Source organism: Lampris incognitus, chromosome 5 (assembly GCF_029633865.1).
Source record: "Lampris incognitus isolate fLamInc1 chromosome 5, fLamInc1.hap2, whole genome shotgun sequence".
Classification (NCBI taxonomy): Eukaryota; Metazoa; Chordata; class Actinopteri; order Lampriformes; family Lampridae; genus Lampris; species Lampris incognitus.
The window spans coordinates 55,592,645-55,615,126 of NC_079215.1; the positions used below are offsets into that span (position 1 = coordinate 55,592,645).

The window sequence follows — 22,482 nt, forward strand, 5'->3', positions numbered from 1 at the left end:
TCTGATGATATGGATCTTGCATTTTGAGGTAAGGATAAAATGATTAATCTTCTTTGTTTTTACAAAAACACGGGTGCGCAACCCATTTTCTCAAAGCATAAACATCACTGGTCTCACCGCTACACAGGCCCGACACCATAAAACATGTTGCTAACCGTACATCCCCATTTAAACACACCGCTTCCTCTTAGCAGGTGGTAAAAATGGTATAGAAACACATCTCTAAGAGGGGGTGGGTGGGTTTACAAAACAAATCTTATTTTGCTTTCTTACTATTTTCCTAATTACTTTGATTTTAAGTCTCACTATCTCTGATTCCAGATGTGCTCATCACAGGAAAATGTCACCTCCACGGAGAACTACAGCGATTTTTTTGATTCTAGTATAGATTATGATCAATACACACAACCGTGTGTAAAAGAGCCCAATCGCCAGTTTCGCTCCTGGTTCATTCCTATGTTTTATTCCATCATCTGCTTCCTGGGACTGGCAGGGAACCTTCTGGTTATCATAACGTTTTTCAGCTTCAAGCGTCTGATGACCATGACCGATATCTACTTGCTCAACCTGTCATTTGCTGACCTGCTCTTTGCTCTGTCACTCCCCTTTTGGGCAGCCAACTCCATGAAAGAATGGTTGCTGGGGCTGTTTATGTGCAAGGCCATGCACACCATCTACAAGGTTAGCTTCTATAGCAGCATGCTCCTCCTCTCCTGCATCAGCGTGGACCGGTATTTCTCCATCACCAAGGCCATCTCAACTCATCGCTACCGCTCCAAAACAGTATGGTACAGCAAGGTCTCATCAGTCATGATTTGGCTCATAGCACTGCTGTTCTCTGTACCAGAGATGATATACTCCACCGTCAAAAACAACACTTGTACGCCGTACTCCAACAGCTCTGATCCGAGGCGGATCAGCATCCAGACAAGCCAGATCGTCTTGGGTTTCGCTGTGCCACTGGTGATCATGGGCTTCTGTTACAGTGCCATTGTGGAGACCCTGTGCCTGTCCCGCAGCTTTGAGCGGAACAAGGCTATTAGAGTCATCCTTGTTGTGGTGGCTGCCTTCTTATTATTCCAAGTGCCTTACAATGTTGTCCTGTTTTTGACCACGCTGGACACAGCCAGCGGTAACAGCACCAACTGCGCCTATGACAGAACCCTCATCTACGCCTCTGACATCACTCAGTGTTTGGCCTTCCTGAGGTGCTGCCTAAACCCATTTGTGTACGCTTTTATTGGGGTGAAGTTTCGCAATGACTTGCTCAAGCTACTTGATGACTTTGGCTGCATGAGCCAGGAGAGGTTCTTCTTGTACACTTTTGGCCGAAGGAGCTCTGCAGCCACTGATACCGACACCACCACCACGTTTTCTCCGTAAGAACTACCAGTGAGACCTCTCTACCTAGTGTTTCCCAGTGGATAATACCTTATTCCCGACTCTCAACCACAAAAAGGAGTGTGGAACATTATGGTAAGTCAACAACCCACAGAAAATGTCAGTCAGTGGCACAAACTTATATACTTAAATACAATAAATACAATTCTCCAGCATCTGACATGTACATACAGTAATGGAAATAATGATGTGGCGTGAATCCTCCCATTCAGAAATATCAACAATATTAAGCTGTCCTTGGGTGTTGGTGCTAGCTGAGGAAACACAATTCTGCTTAGCTGTTTTGTATTTCAAGCAGTTCACTCGCTATATTGCTATTTTCTTTATGGTGTAAAATGGTGAATGCTATAAAGTACATTTTTTAAGTCTCTACAGTCCAGTTGTGTTGTTTGATCTTGTCTTGCATTCATATTTAAGATTAAACTTTGTTCATCAGCCAATGAGTTGTCGCATTCATATCTCCGGCCTATAGAAATCCATCACTTGTATCCCTCTGTCATTTGTACTGTTTTGAACGTGATGTTTGCCATTCTGTCCCAGCTCCATGATTAATTCAGCCCAGATGAGGCAAATTATGAACACAGAAAACAACATTGATATTGATCCAAACATAAAATTGGGGTGGGCGGCGTGGTGGCGCAGTGGTTAGTGGGGTCGCCTCATAGCAAGATGGTCCTGGGTTCGAGCCCCGGGGTAGTCCAACCTTGGTGGATCGTCCCGGGTCGTGCTCTGTGTGGAGTTTGCATGTTCTCCCCGTGTCTGCGTGGGTTTCCTCCGGATTCTCCGGTTTCCTCCCACAGTCCAAAGACATGTAGGTCAGGTGAATCGGCCGTACTAAATTGTCCCTAGGTGTGAATGTGTGTGTGTGTGTGTGGGCCCTGTGATGGCCTGGCGGCCTGTCCAGGGCGTCTCCCCACCTGCCGCCTAATGACTGCTGGCATACGCTCCAGCATCTTCGCGACCCTGAAAGCAGGATAAGTGGTTTGGATAATGGATGGATGGATGGATAAAATTGGGGTTTGAAGGACAAAATAACTACAAAGGGATTGTCGAAAAGTCCCAGACAACTGTAATGCATGTATTCTGTCTAAACATTTGATGGGATCGCTATTGAAGGACCCTTAGATTAAAAAGGGAGGGTTTGCTTACACGGACCTAATGAAATCAGTGAGCAAACAGATAAAATTTTGAGTTTAAGCAACCAATGACAAAAACACAAACACATACTTCTGTGTTAGATACTATATAAGAAACTACAGTCGAGTATTGCGGTTATGTGTTTTATTCATGTCACAAATTATCCCATTCAAATGTTCAGAGCGTTTTAATCAGGTTTGAACAAGTGACTCATTCGATGCCTTCATGATGCCAATGTCATCCATTACTACTGCTGAAAAAAAAAGATGACACCATTCCAGCCACAAACGAGCAGAGATGACATCATCAGGGAAAGTCAGAATGATAGAAGCCTATAGGGATATGTGAGGCTTGCTGCTGATTGGCTGGACGTTGGACGGGCTGGGCTCTATAATAAAAGCATTCAGCACGTGAAATGTCAGACTAGAACAAGTGAACGCTGCAGGACTTACACGAAAACAGGACCAGGACCAGAACGAAACAAGGTAAGGACATCTTTCACACCTTATCTTAACCAGAGCTATTTTATCTACCATATGAGGCATTAAGAGCGATATAGTTCTGTCATGTTGGTATGAGTTGTATTTTATGTTTGAACGAGAGTCTGCAGGAGCCTAGAGTTAAAAAAATGTGAGATGATTACACTCTCTAGCTACGTGTGCCTTTTCACCACAAAACTACCTTCCCTAAAATATCAAAACATGCGCAAAATGTTGCTTACAATGGTAATGAATCGTTGTCGAGTCATAAGCAGGCTGCATGAAAGTAATGTGGATTCGGTCCGAGGCAGCAGTGCTTACTGTACTTCTTCACATACATTTATTCTTGAATACACGCACCGCTTTTCAAGCTTCCAAGTGTTCTAGAGCGAAAAACTGAATGTTGTCAGGAGCCCATCGACTCACACAAACGTTTCCCCTGCAAACGCCAGTGTACAGCGAGGGCCATGTTGTAGGAAAACACAGGCGTCGCCATGGTAACCACCGGGCTAGGTGTGACTCACGGAGAGGCACACCTATCCTGAGCGGAGGAGTTTGGGCCTGGGTGTGTTGGCTGGTCCTCCCACGGTCTGCCGCTCCTCTGGCATGACTGGGACGGACGGGGCCATGTGCACAGCCTGTGTCCTAATCCCTACACGTGGAAGAGCCTGATGTGCTCTGCTGGCGAGAATGACATCAGAGCAACAACCAGGCCCAGTAAGGCCACCAGCAGCCATATACTACAGCACCCTGTGACGTGGCTCCAGACTGAGTTTCTATTTCTAGTCTTTTTATTTAACTATATTCTTTTATTCTATGTATTTATTCTATTATTTATTTAATTTAATCTATTTCAGTCCATTATTTATTTTATTACGTTTTATTTAAACGACAGTCTATAGAGACAACCTCATCGAACAACTTACAACTGACTTCATAATTTCCAAAAATCTATGGTCAGTGCCAATTAAGATGTCCGAGCAACTGTGCTCCCCAAACTTGTCGCTTTGTGGCTGAAAGCCATGGGAGAAGTTTCAGTCTGCATTTTCAATTACATATATATATATATATATAAATTATTATACTGAAAAATACATCCAAACTAAAGATCTTACGTGTTTCATGAATACATGAGCATCTGAGAAAGCAAAACTAAAGTGGCGCCATTTTAGTTTTGCTTTCTCAGATGCTCATGCTTTAAATGACACTAAAATGGCACCATATGCCTCTTTATCCACAGGGAAAATGAGGCATATTTATCCAACTGATGTAAGGCTGCACTAAAAAACAAAACAAAAAAAACAAGCATATTTTATTTCATTTCATCTGGTTTCATAATATTGCTTGCATTTTTTTTTTACCCCGCTGACATTATGTATGCTTCAAGAAAGTGCACTTGTTTCATGATAATAGGGCTTGTTTCAAGGTGTTTACACTAAAAATTGATGATTAAATCAAGCTTCTTGTTTTAAATTTTTTCCCCTGTTGGATACAAATTCTTTATAGCAAGTCTTGTAATTATGAAACAAATACGCTTTCTTGAAACAAGCCAACACTATCTGCCAATCGGGTGAGTAAATTTTACTGGCAACCTCTTGAAATTAGCATCATGAGACTTCAAATGAAATACCTTGATGAGGTTGTCTTTTTTTGCAGTGTAAATGAAACCGATCTCTCTCCAGTTTATCACATGATTGCGTCCGTCTGTCTGGTCTTCCCAGCAGACTGCAACCTCTCCAAACATGATGCCTAGAGCTGAAACCATGTCTCGCATGATACCCAGTCATGTTCTGAGAGTAGGTCAAAGCATCCACCTGGATTCTACTCAGCGGACGGTGGAACAAAGCACCTGTCCCACCGAGCCCAGCGATGACCCCGACCTCGACATCTCCCTGGATAACTTAAATCAACTCATCCTGGAACTGGATCCGACATTTGAGCCCATTCAGGTCAACAAAAGTCCTCCAAGCCTCAGCCCACATACAGGTACAGTGAGGCGGGGAACACCCATTTAATCGTTGTACTGGTTTCATTGACCCCGTGTAGCTCAGTGGGACGAGCGAGGCCTTAAAAGTAGCAGGGCCAGGCGATTGTACCCCTTCTCTTGACCAAGCTAGACTTGCACTCATTGCACTTTGAGGTACTATGCCCTACAGCTGTCCCCATGTGGCATGGCTCTATTCAAACCTTTCATGGCTACATCATATGGGACAACAAAGTTTAAACGTGTATTTAATTCATAACCATTTTCTGGATAAAATTACATTCTAAATCACCTTTGCTTCTAAAATAGGCCAAAAGACCGAAACGGGGGCTGATCAACTTCAACATTTAAATCTCCACAGGTGTGGCTAATAGTAAAATAAAACCTCTATCGACCCAGTCAGAACGAACTGTGCTTGTAGCCCGAGGCTTTGGAAAATTCACCCATTATATCGCATTGGTTTACTTTTACAGCAAGGGATAATTACACCACTCTGGCTGCTCTGGGATTACTGCCCAGGCTAAGTACCACGCCCTGAGCCTCTAGAGCTCAGCCAGACAAGAGTTCACCACGAAGTTGGCCACCATGATTAGACAATCACTGCTGCTCTGAACAGCCAGTGTGCACAATGAGTCAATGGACTCCATTATGCCTATGCAGTATATTCTACAGCCTGTGCTGAGAAATCTCTAGGTTGAATTTTGGTTCAGGGTAAATCAACGTGGCAACATTTATCTGCAGTAAAACCACTTACACAATCAGACAATGCTCTGTGTACGTCACCATGTATCACACGTCATACAGCAGACAAGTGTTTAGATTAGCAGCAAAAAGAGAACAAATTTTGTGATGCAGGAGACATTTTGAGGCAATTAAACTGGTCATCATTTCTCAAACTGACGAGACGTGGATGTGCAATAGACCAAAATGTTATTTTCCACGGCACACAGTATTTACGTCAACCTCTGGACGATTACCTAATCTCGGCGTCAGTACTAGTCATGATTTTGTAACACATGTTGCAATTTTCCCAAGTCAAACCTCTGGCTAATGCACCTACGAGAGGCTACATTTTGTTGTCCTCAAGGCATAAATTCATTCAGTAATAGCTGTCGATACAAACACATGGCCACAAGAACAGCAACAGATCAGTTGGGCGAGTTGACACTTCTCCAGGTGAAGTTGTGCGATTGCAGAAATAGCAACATTGCATTTGAGGCACTTGGGTGGGAAGGAACAGCTCTGGCTGGGATTCAAAATAAGTAAGCACATGAAGAGATTTATCAGATGTTCTATAGTCGGTGTGTTTACATACTGAGGCCAAGCCCATGTTACTAACACAGAGCCAGGACATGGCGTGGGTCTTTATGATTCTATTTCCTGATGTCGAAATAAAAGTCAGCTCATTTCATTTTCTCACACAAATGGCCGGGTGGTTTCTTGCACATATACCAAACTTCCCAGCATGTGAAAGACCAATGTCGCTCATAAGATGTGGAGGTTTCACTTCCTCTCAAAGTGACTAGACAACAGCCCAGTCATTTCAATCACACATCGTTTCAATCTTCTGACATTTCCCCCTTCCTCCCTCGTCAGATGACTCCTCCCCAGACGACGACGTCACTAACTGCGTGCTGGTCCCCAGAGGGTGCTCTCCTTGCATCTCTATCAGCCCTTCCCCATCACACAGTATTCCCATTCCCACATATGCCGGGCCAAGCTGCAGCCCCCATGGCTCCGTCGTCTTCTCCAGCTCGCCTTCCTCCTCCCGGCCCCCGTTGCCGTGTGGTAGTGTACATCGGCAAAATCTCCCCCAGAAGAATGAGATATTCTCCTCCCAAGGATCTCTGCGTATGTCCTACTCCAACAGAAACAGTGGCACCTCACTCCTCTCCACGTCACCGGGCTCAGACACCAGCTATACCCTTGGCAGGTAGAACTCACCAACAAATAATTAAAGCTTTTTTAAGACTCTTTGAAGGGATATATCTTGGGTGTGCAGCATATAAGTAGCCAGCAAGTTTAGAGTTCAGCTGCCTGGGCCGGCACGGTGGCGCAGTGGTTAGCGCGGTTGCCTCACGGCAAGAAGGTCCTGGGTTCGAGCCCCGGGGTAGCCCAACCTTGGGGGTCGTCTGTGTGGAGATTGCATGTTCTCCTCGTGTCTGTGTGGGTTTCCTCCAGGGGCTCCGGTTTCCTCCCACAGTCCAAAGACATGTAGGTCAGGTGAATCAGCCATACTAAATTGTCCCTAGGTGTGTGTGTGTGTGGGCCCTGTGTGATGGTCTGGCGGCCTGTCCAGGGTGTCTCCCCGCCTGCTGCCCAGTGACTGCTGGGATAGGCTCCAGCATCCCCGTGACCCTGGGAGCAGGATAAGCGGTTCGAATAATGGATGGATGGATGGATGAGATGATGAGTGATGAAACGTTTGTCCCACTAAACGTTGTGTCCAGATGAACCGATTCAACTTTCTTGGATTCCACTTAATAGCCTGTCAAATACTTATTGTGTCCCTGTTGTTTTTCAGTAACAGTATGGCCCAAAATGAACAGATTGATAAATATGATGTTGCATAAGCCCAATTATTTTGCCGTGAGCTCATGATTTCACTGGGTGACTCTCACAGAACTGTACAAATGCTGACATATTCAAAGGCCAGTCATAATGGGACAAATTCAGCACAACTGAAAGTGATGATGGGGATGATAATGCCGATGACTAAAATCAACCCGAGAATAAACGATCACATCTGTGATTTAGTTGGTGATAGCAAAGATATTAACTGCATCCAGTGAACTCTTTGCTCTTGACCTTTAACATTTTAGTAGCGGGCTCACTGGCAGAAACACACATCTGGCAACAGCTCCTGTTTTCATGAGTTTCTTGCCATATACGTCACAAAGTCATTCTTTCCAGTGATCTTTTTCAATTGATTCATCAAATAGGTTGTGAAAGAGGCTGAGAAAAACAGTTTTTAGCTGACGATGACACAAATTAATGTTAATCCAATTTCAAGACAACATGAATCAGGGTTCCGAGCATATCCTGCTTCGGTAATGTGCCGTATTTCCAAGCTGTACATGACTGGGGAAATTACCTGACAAGGTAAAAATGTCAGGTTTGATTTCACATTCTCTTTAACGGTCCAAGTGATAGGAGAAAAACATGTATAAATGCCTTCTTTATTTATTATTGTAGTAGTAGTAGTACTTTATTATAAATGCATTTGGCCCGGAGCTGCGCCCGAGGAGGAAACGCCGAGGGCGGTCTGACAGGACGCGGAAGCGGGGCAGGCTAAGCTAACTGCTAGCCCATGCAGACCGGCGGTTCCAACATCCATCCTGGCTGGCTTTCATCCCTTGCACAGTGATGCGATATATGCGTTAGCTTGGATATGTGTGTTCTCGTAGTTTCTGGATGTGTTTTTGTCGTTGTGTTGTACTGCTGTGGGCTGGGGGAAACGGCATGTCGTTTCATTTCTTGTACGCAAGTGCACGAAGTGAAACGACAAAGGGTTCCCGATTCCTGATGAAGACAACAATGGGCAAATGGTATTTTAAACTGCTATTGATTACTATAACATATTCCCTTCTGCCTTGCACAGCTGCCTTTCTTTGGCCAGTGAGGACCACGACGGCTCAGAGTGCCTCATTACTCGCACTTCAGGCTCCTTCACAGAGGGCTTCAAAACAAGGCCTTCACTTGGCGGGGAAAGTCCAGAAAAGCCCTCATCAACAAAGCCCTTGCCCCTTGAGCATTTCCGGGATCTTCAGAACAAGGGAACAACACACAGTAGCCCTGCATCACTGTCCGGGTCCTTGACAGATATCCCCCTGGTGCTCATCAATGGGACACCAGGACCACAGCTTAGCCACCTGTCTCCGCAACCAGAGATGCCCTTAGTGCACACCGTACTCACGTCCAACTCCAAACCCCCTCACAGTGAGTCTCGATTCTCTGTTAATGACAGTTGACGGTTTCCAAAATGCTTATTTCATTCGTTCCTGCAACTAGTAAGGAGACATTGCACTTAACTGCCGTTTATGTGACTGACCTCTTTTCACACTGCTTGTTGGTTTAGGTTTACAAGCTCATTTCCATGGCAGTCAGCCGTCAATGAAGTTTGTCATGGACACCTCCAAGTTGTGGTTCCGCCCACATATCAACCGGGCAGAAGGTGTGGCCCTCATAACGTCACATTCCAAACATCTAATCTATGACAACACCATATCAGCAAACAGCTATACCAAAGCTGTAAATAAAACTGAAACTAGCATGTTAAAATTTAGCCCTTACATCAGAATAATAAAAAAACTTCCAATTTTCCACTGGCTAGTGTTATTTTGTGTAAAAGACTGAAAACACCAGGACTAGGTTGAAGAACAGGTTTACTCGCTGTGATTAATATGCAACTTTCTCTGAAATCTTATGCTTAATTCAACCCAGCTGAAGCCCTGGTGAGGGACAAAGAGCCAGGAACCTTTGTGGTGAGAGACAGCACATCCTTCCGGGGCAGCTTCGGACTGGCTATGAAGGTGGATCAGGTACCGACCCACTCTCCTACAAGCCAACCAGGTAAATAATACACAGCTCGGTACCAGTTTGGAGACATATTATGAACAGCTGCGTCAGAACAGATGTACACACTGGTTACCACAACTACCACGCAAATACCACATTTTCAGACATGAACTTGATGTGGCACAGTCCTGCTGTCTTAATCTCTGAAAGACTTGCTTTAACTTGAGAGCTACATACCCAGCTCTGCCGACTTGAACGGGCTTGTCTGTGGGCATCTAGGCATCTGTGGCATGGCAGTAGATCACGCTGAAAATTTTTTTAAACCACAAGTTGGCTGTGTAGTGTGAATGGCTGAAGAAGAAAAATAGTGTGCAATCAAAACAATGTTGATGCATATCTTCACATTCATTTTTTTCACCGTAGATAGCAAAATGCATACATATCGCAGACAACTGAGGCCCCGTCAGTGTGCAGGATCAGAATAGTGGTGAAAAGCATCTTCCGAACGACCACCGCTAAGGCTAAATGTTGATGTTTTGTGTGAGAGTTGCTACCAACCAACAACGTTTATTGTAATTTTTCAAGGCAAATCCTACATTTAAACTAACGTCACAGGCCAAACTCCATTTCCTGATTTGAGGCATTTTTTGTTTTGTTTTTTGTTACAGGGAATAGCAGTTCAGAGATAGTCAGGCACTTTCTTATTGAATCGTCAGCCAAGGGGGTCCGCATCAAAGGCTCCTCCATAGAGCCGTACTTTGGTAAGTATTTTTTTATGATTAATATTTTATTGGTTTGGGGCGTCCAGGTGGCGTGGCGGTCTATTCCGTTGCCTACCAACACGGGGATCGCCGGTTCGAATCCTTGTGTTACCTCCGGCTTGGTCGGGCGTCCCTACAGACACAATGCGGGTGGGAAGCCAGATGTGGGTATGTGTCCTGGTTGCTGCACTAGCGCCTCCTCTGGTCAGTTGGGGCACCTGTTCGGGGGGGGGGGGGACTGGGGGGAATAGTGTGATGGTCCCAGCCCTCCCCGGATTGGTAGAGGGGGTGTAGTGGCGACCGGGATGGCTCGGAAGAGTGGTGCAATTGGCCAGATACAATTGGGGAGAAAAAGGGGGGAACCCCCCCCCAAATAAACAGTATTGAATCAGCAAAATCATTTGTGAGAGTAGTACAGCTTCTCTATGTATTATAGATATAAAACATATTTTCTCTATTTTGACACATAATTTTGTTATCCAGTCTATACAATACCTACTCTTAAGCAGCTACTTCACCCAGTTCTGGGAACCATTCCTTAACAGAAAGAAGCTCCTGGTGCCTTCCACTCCTTAGTATTATCTGCCTCCAAAAAAATAGGACACCCCTTAGGATCTCCCAATATGCTTAGCCTAGTGCACAAAACAAAACCATTATCTGTAATTTTCCCAATACAATCACGTACCCTCTGGTTAAGTATACGATTACAGCAAGGGCTTAATCACACCTTTAGTTATACTTTATCAAACTCACAACTCATGTGAGCACACATCCTGGTCTTGGTGAAGTCTACAAAGCTGCCAGACATTTAGTCAGTCATGTCTGGCCTCCTGTGATGTGGGAGGACAACAATAGCATTTTATTGTTTCGTGTTTCTCTCAAAAGCATGATCTCACAGGGTGTGCTCCCACACACAGACAGCCATTATTCTTCTGACCTCATACCGGTTCACCCCTTTCTTATCAGAGCCTGTTGGAACATGTGAGATTCAAGACACACTGTGTACACCAAACAACAGATAAGCTCCAACTTCCAACTCACCTGGAGTGTTATTCCAAGAAAGTCTGGCATTTCCTTCACATTAATTTAGCTGTGGTGCCACCCCAAGACTCCAGGATGTAAATACACTTCAGAATAAAGCCCTTACCCAAATTATAATAGGCTAAATAATAAAATAAAAGCCCCTTCTAAACACCTACTGAAGCTGTTCCTCGAACTGGGCCAGGGTTAACCTCGGTTGTCAGAACTGGGTTTTCCTCCTCATTCTCGATCTACAGAAATTCTCTGGTGAAGCACTGTACTGCAGTCATGTGACATAAAGTCCAAGAATTGAATATGTGCCCCTTTCCGTACAGGCAGGTAACTTTAGACCAGCCACCAGACAGATTTTGGTAAATTTTGAAAGCATCTGTCTAGCAAGCATCAACTCCACCAGCCTCTACCACACAGAGATGAACCAGCGAAAGGATCTTATTCCAAACATGCTGTTGGCTTCTAAAACAGTGAAAAGCTGTAGTGGGATATACCAGTCATACCAGTCTGTGGTGGAAGAAAACTGTGCATAACTGACATTGTAAGAATACATGTGAAGTGTTCGAACAGGCAAAAAAGACTATGTTGGTTTCACATTTATATTCAGCTGTGTCAAAATGCAAAAAAAGATTCAAATCTGCCCAACAGCAATCGACAAGACATCTCCCTGCAATGAAATAACGTGCTTAACCCAACGGATTTTGTCAAATTCACAGGTAGTCTGTCCGCCCTGGTCTACCAACACACCATTTCTGCTTATGCTCTACCCTGCAAATTACTGCTCAAGTGTGACGGTAGGCCTTTTTTTTTTTTGCAAACAAGCTCTCCTTTCCTCTCTGTGAGAGAGCGTGTGAGAGAGTACATGTGTGTGTGTGTAGACCTGTGTCTTACTATGTTTATCACTGTGGTCTCTGTGACCTGACTAATGTAATTGCCCTCACAGATGTGAACACAGGAGAGGAAGGAACAAATGACAGGACAACTTCAGAGGACAAGAGTAAAACTGGTAAGAATAAAAGTTTACAACAGACCTATAAGCTGCGAGTACTGACGTATCATTATAGATGAACTAAACTTTGGTGCCAACACTGAGTCAGCTTGTAAAAAGGGCCATCAGAGACTGCACTTCCTGTGAACTTTGAATGCTTTTAATGTGGACAGGAAAATGATGGGAATGATTCACAGGTCTTTTAATGAATCGGTACTCACCCTCTCAACAGCTGCTTGGTTCGGAATTTTACCTGCACAGAACAAACAAAGGTTGCAAAATGTGAAACTGGCTAGCAAGATGTTTGGTGAACAGCGCCATCTTACCGTTACTTTTGAGCAGCAGGTGCTCTGAAAGGTCAGGTGAATGGCAAACAGTCTAAACCATACTCCAAATGAGCAATCTCAGTTGCTGCCTTTAGGATGAAGGTTTATACTTCCTAGGTTAAAGAGAAACAGATGTAAAACTTTTACACCTCATGCAATTACCTTGCTCAGTCTGCACCATACTCCATTCAGGTTCGTGCTAATAGTTGCTCAAGGCTACAAGTTGCACACTTGTTTGCACTTGCTGTCTGTTGCCATCAGTTTCCTTACATTATGCTGAATTATTACTGCATTTTTATGCATTTCGTTTGTTTTCTTTTAATGACTTTTAAATGTGGATGTATGCCGCAAACACGTTTCCCATGAAGGGATAATAAAAGCTGTGAGGTGAAGTGACATGGTTGAGATTCAGCTATACCATTTCCTTATTCTCTCTGAGCAGTTTTATCGAGAAAAAGCATGACTTCTGTGGCTTCCATAACTTGTAAGAACTGTAACCGGTAACTATCTTCTGTAACTTATATAACTGTAACTTGACAAACTGCAACTTATCTGCAAATCATAATAACTTCTGTTATCTAATGTTAATTCATTAGCCGAGTATGATGAACAAACTATCTTGCAGTTGGCTGTTGAGTGCAAGGTGTTTTCAGATGAGGGTGAATGGTAATAACAAACAATAAGACAAGTTAGCTCATGCAGGTTAAGTCCATGAGCACAGTTGTCTAATTGCAAAGCTAATACTACAAATTCTCTCAATTCATTCTTAGTTTTGCTTGGCTAAAACATAGGTCAGGTACGTCAGGCCAAGAGTATGTAAACCAAACCTGACAAATAGGCGTCATAGTTATGCTCTTGGGCTGACATACCTGGCCTATGTTAGCTTAGAAACTATTTGTAATTGTCATTCATGGTTTTACAGTTGCAAGTTGTGCACCACCCAACGTAATATACGCCCTTTTTTTTTATAGCTTGCAATTTCTTGTACCTGAATGCTGTCCCCACTGAGATGTTGACGGGACCATGTGCTGTTAAAAGGGCAGTCTCCTCCACCCTTGAGAAGGAAGTGGGTGCCATTACACCCACCGTAGTTAACCTCAAGGTTTCCGTGAAAGGGGTTACAATGACAGACATCAACAGGAAGTAAGACCTTTTTACCTTTGAGAGCTTCTCATTCTTGCTGCGCACTAAACAACTAGGAACTTGGCCTTTTATTTATTTGTAACGCAGACATTTCGAGTTGGAAATATCCGACTTCCCAAAGTCACGGGGAAAAGAAGCAAAATATATACTAGCTCAAAGAAGGTTGAATCATTTCATAAACTTGGGATCCATGTGAATTGATTCGACCTTCTTTCTTTATAGAAGTAGTATATCTCGTTATTTCCTCAGCAAACGTGCAAAAAAAAATTTTTTGCTCCGCTTTTTCTTGCTGTGACGTCACCAGTACTCAGGTCGGGAAAAACCGGAGCTCTGAGATGAGACCCGAGTCCCCGACGTGTGTTGACGACCCAACGAACGGCCATTCCGTCTTTTTCGTTTTTTGTCTAGCGGTTAGCGATGTCTCCTGCGGTGCGGGCGATACGGGTTCGCTTCCCGGCCGCGGCAGCTCCTGTGGTTGCGTTGTCCCCCGAATTCGCTACAGTATAAATACTAGGGGGTGTAAGAAAATATCGGTACACTCAAGTATCACGATATTATCGGTTGCGATACCGTATCGATTCTCAAACAGCTATACCGATTTTTAATTGTTTGCACGTAAAGGTTTGTGACAAACATTTTGTGCTGCGTGTAATGCCCACGACCGCTAGATAACAGTGCTGTAATCTATCTTCAGCCATTTAACTCTTCCACTCCAACCCAACAACGTGAACTGAGACAGGAAGTAGCACAAGCACAAAGAAGACGGGCCTGTGAAATCGCAATATATCGCCTTTCTTGCAGTATCGCGATATATCTCGATATATTTAATCGTAACCGCTGTATCGTATCAGCAGATTCTCGCCAATACACAGCCCTAATAAATACAGTATACTATACTGTAGATTGTACTGTAACCGGTTATTTTCTTGCCGGGTGCGGGATTCGATACGGGGTGTACTGCACCACAAGGCGACGTCACTAACCGCTCGGCTAAAGGGTCAGACCCGTTAGCTGGGGACTAACGTGTCTTATTAGTAGTTTACAGTCGTCACCCTCCCCGGAAGCGCGCCCTCGCGCTTTGTTATTCCCGCGCTCCAAAGAGACTTCTGAGGATCTGCACACTTCCGGATCCCACCGCTGCCACCAATGTAACCGGTTATTTTCTTGCCCGGTGCGAGATTCGATACGGGGTGTACTGCACCACAAGGCGACGTCACTAACCGCTCGGCTAAAGGGTCAGACCGTCAGGGGCTAACGTGTCTTATTAGTAGTTTACAGTACGTATACTGGTATGCTCTGTCATGTCCATCTACCTCGGGCATATATGAAAGTAACCTGCTAACACTTATCTCGGCACCTCTGGTGTGTTCTCTGCACCACTGCACTTTATCGCCTCTTATTTCGCCTGCATATAGTCAAACCTTAAGTATATATCTGAAGATTGTCGTGTTGTTATTCTGTGTTAAGTACACAGAATAACAACGCGAAACCGGATTCAAATTCCATGTATGTGCAAACCTACATGCAGTAGCGCCCCCAGAAATGTTTCATAGGGGTGGCCAAATGCGGCCACTGAAAATCTTGGGGTGGCACACCAAAACCAAAAGCCATGACTGAATTTTGAGAATTCTATGATGCTGTTGCAGTATACTGTATAGGCTAGTGGAAAACTGTCAATATGAGAGTTAAGAAAAATATACATTATTGATTTAAATGAACAGCACCTAACGTAAAATATCAGATAGAAGCATATTCTTTATATGCAACTCGTGGCTGGGGGGGCTAACGGGGGGGCAGGGATAGTATCAGGGTGGCCGTGGCCACCCCTGGCCACCCCTTGGGGGCGCCACTGCCTACATGGCCTATAAGCATTCTGATAATAAACCCAAGTTATTATAGCGACCCTGTACTATTGAGAGTGCTGATTAGCGCAGTCAGTCTATCACCCCCCTGCTTGCGCTAATGGCTCAACTCGGGCATGAAACGCCTCCTAGTCTGTTTTACCGAAGTACTTGGGCGTTTTCACTGCAGCGACAGCTACTCTGGGTAATGGGCGCTGCCATGTTTGTTTACATCCGGAGCCTCGACCCGTGTCCCACATCCGGCGGAAGAAGAAACGGCTTCGAAACGCCGACGGGGGCGTCGTGTCCGCGTCGCAGCCGTCCTTCATCGCCGACCCCCTCAAGCGACTCTACGCCTCACGCCAAGCTCTCCGGCCATGCCCTGCGACCACCCGCATGCTCCTTCCTCCTCTCCACCTCTGCTCTTTCTTCCCTCCCGTTCCGCCGTTCCGCCGTAGCAAGCCATTACAAGCTGCTAGCTAACCAGCCAACTCACTGATGCTGAGGGCCTGGATATACTCCAGAGTTTAGTACTTCCGTTTATACTATTTTTTTTTTAACAGGCAAAAGTTCACATTTATTAAGATTAAGGAAAAGTCCAGAGGCTTTCGAGAAGGACTGGATACTGTTGATAGCGACAAAAACTTGCGAGGCATCTCTGAGAAAGAGAGCCATGTCATCTGCCAGTTGACTTATAAGTATTTCTCTGTCAGCTACGACCATACCCTTTAATGAACTGAGTTTAATATGTAAATTAAGGAGTTGTACAGAAAGAAGAAACAGATACACTGAAAGGGGGCACCCCTGCCTCACTCCACGTTTCAAAGAAAATCTTGGGGAAGTACCACTAACACGTTTTATGGAACTATTACTATTGAAATATAAAGTATGAACTGCACTGCAAGAGGATTGACCAAAACCAAATTTCTTCAAAGCAGTAATAATAAAATCATGTTCTAAGGAGTCAAAGGCCTTATAAAAATCCAAAAGAAGAATAAAACTCTCATCCTGCACAAATTCTGGGTAGTCTATTATATCTAAGATTAGTCTTATGTTATTTGAAATATGACGATTCTGCATAAACCCGGACTGACACTCATCAATAACAGTATCTAAAACAGGTTTTACTCTATTTGCAAGAATCAGCGCTAGTATCTTGTAATCGTTGTTCAATAAGGAAATTGGTCGCCAATTATCTAAGAATAAGGGGTCCTTTCTAGGTTTGGGAATCAGGGTGATTAGGCCTTGAGATAAAGTGGGAGGGAGCGCACCCCTATCAGTACTTTCCTTAAAGACTTCCACAAGAAATGGGGCTAAGCTGTCAGACAACTGCTTATAAAGTTCAGCAGTAAGGCCATCTGTACCAGGAGACTTATTAACTTTTAGACACTTTATAGCATCTGCGACCTCATTCAGAGAAATTGACCTATCACAGAGTTCACTGTCAGCCTCACTCAGCTGAGTAATATTATCTATGGAGTTAAAAAAATCAGAAGCAGCTTGAGGGCAATAACTGGAAGAGTATAGTTTACTATAAAAATCAGCACAATACTTTGCTATGGTATTCTTATCATTAGAAATTGTCCCATTAATATTTAGTTGTAGAATAGAGTTAATGCTGGATTGGTGTTTCTCGAGTCTGAAAAAATATGCAGAGTTTTGCTCTCTCCTTCTTCAAGCCACTTTTTGCGAGACCTAACAAATGCTCCTTCAGCTTTGCGCTTATAAATCTCATCCAACCTATGCTGCAAGTCAATTTAGTTCTGCCTTATCATAGTCGTTGAGAGCCTCTTTTGGTTTGGATGTTAAAGATGTAATCTTATGTATTGTTTCATTCTCGTCAGCCCTTCTTTTCTTTGCCAAACAAATGCTATATTTACGAAAAAAATTTGCCAAGTTCATATTTCAAAAGCTCCCAGTTGTTACAAAACATATTTTCAGCCCGAGCTTTGCTCCAGTGAAGCCTTATTAAACTATGAACTTCAGTAACTACTTCCTTATGCTCAAGGATAGTATTGTTAAGCTTCCAATATGACGCTTTAGCATCAGAAGACGATGACAAAGAGATATTTAAGTGAATTGTTTTGTGATCTGAAAGCGGCGTAGGAAAAATGTCAGTTTTAACTTTTTTCAAGTCTTTTGAAATAAGCCAATAATCAATCCGTGAGTGACTGGTTTGTGTCTTATTGCACCATGTGTATGCTCTTTGAGCTGGATGAGAAACCCTCCATGAATCTAATAAATCAAATCTTTGTGCAAACAACTTTACATGTGAGTTAGAGAAGTCTAAACTCCTAGAAGGCCACCTATCCATGCAATTATCAAATACAACATTAAAGTCTCCACTAAAGATTATAAAAGAACCTGGATATTTGGACAGCCAGTGCAGTAAACGCTCTTCCAACCTGTCAAAATAAAGACTATTCTCTGTTTGACTGTTAAATCCATACACATTGACTAAAATATAGATAGAGTGTGCAACCTCAAGTATCAGAATAATATAATGACCGTCTTTATCACAGTCAGAGATTAAGATTTTTCCATTCAATCTGTTTTTCAGTATACAAACACCAGCAGAACGCTCTGTACCATGGGACAACCACAAATCATTTCCCCACTGCGACCTCCAGAAACACTTGTCTTGCTCAATTGAGTGGGACTCTTGTATAAAGCAAAAATCTGTGCCAAACTGCTTACAATATAAAAATATGGCTTTACGTTTCACATTGCTTCTTAAACCTCTCGCATTTAAAGAGATAATAGACAACGACATAAGGATAGAGCAAGGAAAGAAAAAAAGAAAAAAGGACAAATAAGTGAAAGCTTAGACCAAATAAGTGAGGAAGTGGTTAAATTGAGAACTTGTGGTCACTTAAGAGAGTACTGTTGAAGGTGAGAACTGTAAACCCTGGATGAAGGACCAGTGAACTTGAGCCATAACAAAACGTATTTATAATAAAATACAGCCAAAGTAACATATAGCTCACCTCATGTGAGTGTGTGAGTTTTGAAGGCAAAAAGTGAAATCTCTCACTCGTTTTAAATAGTCCAACAAAAATAGCTGCTGTTCAACTCACACAATACTCAATGTATGCATGAGTGCTTAAAATAAAGCGCATATTCAAATGATAAATAACTGAGAAATATATGGCAGCTTAAACCTGGTTAGCTTTTGAGTGCAATTACACCTAATATCAAGTAACAAGAAGAAAGAGCAGTCAATGTAAGAGATGAATAGAAGGCAGTTGAACCGTGTATTACTTCAGTTTGTACCTTGTGCTGCCTCAGAAAACGTCACTGAGGTGGAAATATTTCTTTCCCATTCACGAACGCGCGTCCCCCGACGAAAAACGCCAACTTATTTCCCCTGCGTGCTTTATCCACGGCGGGCCAGAGGCGGTTTCTCCGGTCGCGGTCATCAGCTGAGAGATCCTCTGCCAGCTTTAAGTTGTTGTCCTTCAGGAAGGCTGACTTCTTTGCGGCCCGCCAGACAGCATCACGGTGGACCCTGGATGTGAACTGCATGATGACGCCTCTGGGTTAGTTGTTGCTGGGTTTCTTAGGACCGAGGCGGTGCACCGTATCCACGACGTCTGGTAGTTTATCCTTCGCCTCCGGTAAAACAGACTGGCACACCTGGATAACCTCTTGCCGCAAGTCTTGCTTCTCCTTCTCGGCCAAGCCGTATAGTTTCAAATTCCAACGGCGTGAATAGCGCCCCCTCCAGGTGAGAGATCCGCTTCTCCTGTGTTTCAGCGTACGCCTTGTATTTTTCAAGCTGTGATTCAACGTTGACAACTCTGTCCTTCATATCATTTCTCTCAGCACATACAGCATCAAACGACTCTTTCACGGCTGTGATTTGTTTAGTGTTCTCTTGAACCGCCATTTCCACCTCGGAGATCACTGTGGCGTTGCCACTGACCATTTTTTCCAGCGTATCCGACCTGGAGTTAATCCGGCTAGTAAGAGACGTGAGCTGGGAGAGAACAGTAGTTGTCTCCGCGTCCCCAACTTTTCTTAGCTTACCGGCAGGAGAGCAACATGGCGTGAGAGGAAGCGAAGGAAAGTCTTCTTCCATCAGGGCAAATTGTGGTGGTTCGGGTACCGCTTCGAGATAGTCATGCATGGAGTCGAGAAAAGTACGTTTACCGTCAGCAGGCTTATCAGGTGTCGAAGTTGACTTCTTGGGTTGGCTAACGTTAGCAGGCTTGCTAGCGGGGCTGATGTTAGCTGTAGACTTCCTAGGTTCGTTTATTCTTTTCTCAAGTTTGCTCATTTTGTTTTGTTGGCGTCAGCAAAAGTTGCGGGTGAGTAGTAATTGTCCAATAGGCGCAAATAAAGTCCTTGTTCACCGTATTTAGTTAAAAAAACAAAACAATTAGGTTGGCAGAGCTCACGAAAACGTCACCGCTCAGAGCGCCATCTTAGCCGTCCGTCCACCAAGTCCTACTTCCGTTTATACTACTTGCTGGACTCCGCTCGGTGTACTCGTTTCGCACATGCGGTGCTACGTATTTCCGGTCAAAATGGCGACATACACGCAAGAAGAAGAGCTGCTTTGTTTGTTGTATTTAGCAACAATTGGAGAGGGGCGGGGGGGAAAGCTCCTCCTTGTTGTCTTTGTAGCGTTTTAATGACGCATTATATAGATGAGGGTAACGACGGACCTCTTCACACAGTCTCTCTTCAAAGTCGGCGTCCATTTTTGTTTAGCGGCGCATGCCCAGTTTGCGCCCTTGTCCGCTCGGACACAAAAAAATCGGAGGTACGCGCGGACCCTACGCGTACACCCTCTGGTGACGTCACGGGCGTCTCTACAGGCACAAATGGCCGTGTCTGCGGGTGAGAAGCCGGGCGTGGGGGTAGAAGTGGGGTAACCGGCGAAGTACAATTGGGGAGAAAAGGGGGGGGGGCATCGCGCTGCCCCATAAACTTGTAACAATTGTAACGAATTCGGGGGACGACGCAACCACAGGAAGTGCCGCGGCCGGGACGCGAACCCGTATCGTCCGTACCGCAGGAGGCATCGCTAACCGCTAGACTAAAGGGTCAGACTCGCTGGCCAGCGTGTCTCCTTATCCATGCACGTTACAATATTTAAATTTGATCAATAACTGACATCAATTAGAAAGGTTTGGTTAACGGCTTAATATTGTGAGTCGGCTTGTCGCATTCGACCAGACTTTTAATGGTAAGAACTGTACTTCGCAGACTCTTCTTCAGGCGCCATTACCCTGCTCACCTGCTGAGCTACAGCGGTGAAGATCCAGACGGACGACTGTGAGTATCATCATCATCATCATCGCCGCCGTCACGTTAGAGCGATAAAGAATCACCACAAAAATGACTAATTATAACTTTTTTTGGTGGGGGGGGGGCAGTATAACACGAGTCTCTGATTATTATACAATATTTCAGAGTCACTCCTGTGCACTTACCTTCTTAATCTCTCATAGGTGGCAGAATGGATCCCGTGCTGAAGCAAGGTAATTAACTGATTGCTCAATTGATTGCTGCAGAGAGAGAAATAGATATGGAGTTATCCCAGATAGCAAAACTGCTGTGGCCCGGACCCGTCCCACACCCGACACTTCATCCGGTCCACATACCGTGTGTAATGATGGCACGTGGGTGGTCCGCTCCTGTTTGCCAGATCTGGGCCAGAACCAAGCCATGGCAATGCTGCATGTGCCACATATTTGCCAAAGGTGGCTCATATTTGTTTTGTGATATTTGGGCCACAGTCACCATTTACCACACGGGCCACTTCAGGGTCACATCCAGATGACATGTTGCCGAGAGCACCGCATCTTTTGCCAAAAAAGGCCCACATTTGATTTGGTATATTTGGGCCATATTTGCTATTATACATGTGGGCCACTTCAGGCTCATCCATTTTGTCAGGGCCAGAAGAAGGCCGTCAGTGCCACATCATTGCCTGAAGTGGCCCACATCCGGATGCTATCTGGGATAAAGTTACATGTGTGCGAGTCAACGTTTTATGAGATGTTGTTATCAGTAACACAAAAACCTGCAGTATATTAAATCCTGCTGGTTTTCACTCTTATATATCCCTGCAGAAACTTTGCGTTGTCTGTTTATGATATCGTTGTAATTATCTCCTTTCCCTTCAACAGGCTGTTTGGGATAGTCGCAAAAGGGACAGAAGCCGGCGTGGGGAACGTGTGCCACGTTTTCGCAGAATATGACCCCCTTCAGCCCTGCAACCAGCCCATTGATTTTATTCAGGGCACCATATCCAAGTCCTAATGCTGGCTGGTCCTGAGAGCGGAGAAGCGTGGCATCCAACTGCACAGTCCTGTGTACTGTCCGTGATGTACATACCCATGTAAACAGCACACGTGATGTGTCTCATAAGCGATAAGTGGGAACACTGGCCTGAATCGCACCCGTGTCAGACGATAGCAGGTATGTGTGTAACCAGCAGGGCGACGTCTGGTCAAACACCACTGCTACAGGAGCTGCTGGGTGACATGGTAAACCTTGCTAACATAGCCAAGTGATTTCATAATGAATACAATGCAGCTGTATAAATGATAGAAAGCAGTAGCTTATGTGTAGGCTGGGAGGCCGTATTTAATTTATTTTTTGTCTCAACCCAGGATAGATTTGTCTTAACTGTTGAGAATACTCGGGGGAACAATCTTCTTTCAATGGACAATGTTGAGGCGGGGCTTTCTTAATCATTATTGTGAGTAAAGATAAAGGTGCAATGGTACGAGTACGCGCAGAAATGACCTGCCAACAGATTGTCACGACACTTCGATACGTGTCGTTTGAACGTCGTGAGCTTTTGTGTGAATATATTTATTTCTGGCTATGATGTGTAAAAATAAGTGTTTTTACAC

At 44.3% G+C, this 22,482-nt stretch overlaps 2 protein-coding genes across 2 annotated transcripts; both read left to right on the top strand.

Annotated features, from left to right (window-relative positions):
* Positions 1-321: 321 nt before the first annotated feature.
* Positions 322-1,664, top strand: ccr7 (chemokine (C-C motif) receptor 7). Its single transcript, XM_056280567.1, has one exon. The coding sequence runs from the start codon at positions 322-324 to the stop codon at positions 1,381-1,383; it is 1,062 nt and encodes a 353-aa protein (XP_056136542.1). The 3' UTR covers positions 1,384-1,664.
* Positions 1,665-2,937: 1,273 nt separating this feature from the next.
* Positions 2,938-21,996, top strand: LOC130113486 (tensin-4-like). Its single transcript, XM_056281103.1, has 13 exons — positions 2,938-3,023; positions 4,742-5,003; positions 6,598-6,934; positions 8,603-8,940; positions 9,080-9,175; positions 9,445-9,573; positions 10,188-10,280; positions 12,029-12,106; positions 12,256-12,318; positions 13,598-13,769; positions 20,825-20,893; positions 21,070-21,099; positions 21,751-21,996. The coding sequence occupies exons 2-13, from the start codon at positions 4,760-4,762 to the stop codon at positions 21,881-21,883; spliced, it is 1,782 nt and encodes a 593-aa protein (XP_056137078.1). The 5' UTR covers positions 2,938-3,023; positions 4,742-4,759; the 3' UTR covers positions 21,884-21,996.
* The last annotated feature ends 486 nt before the right edge of the window (positions 21,997-22,482 follow it).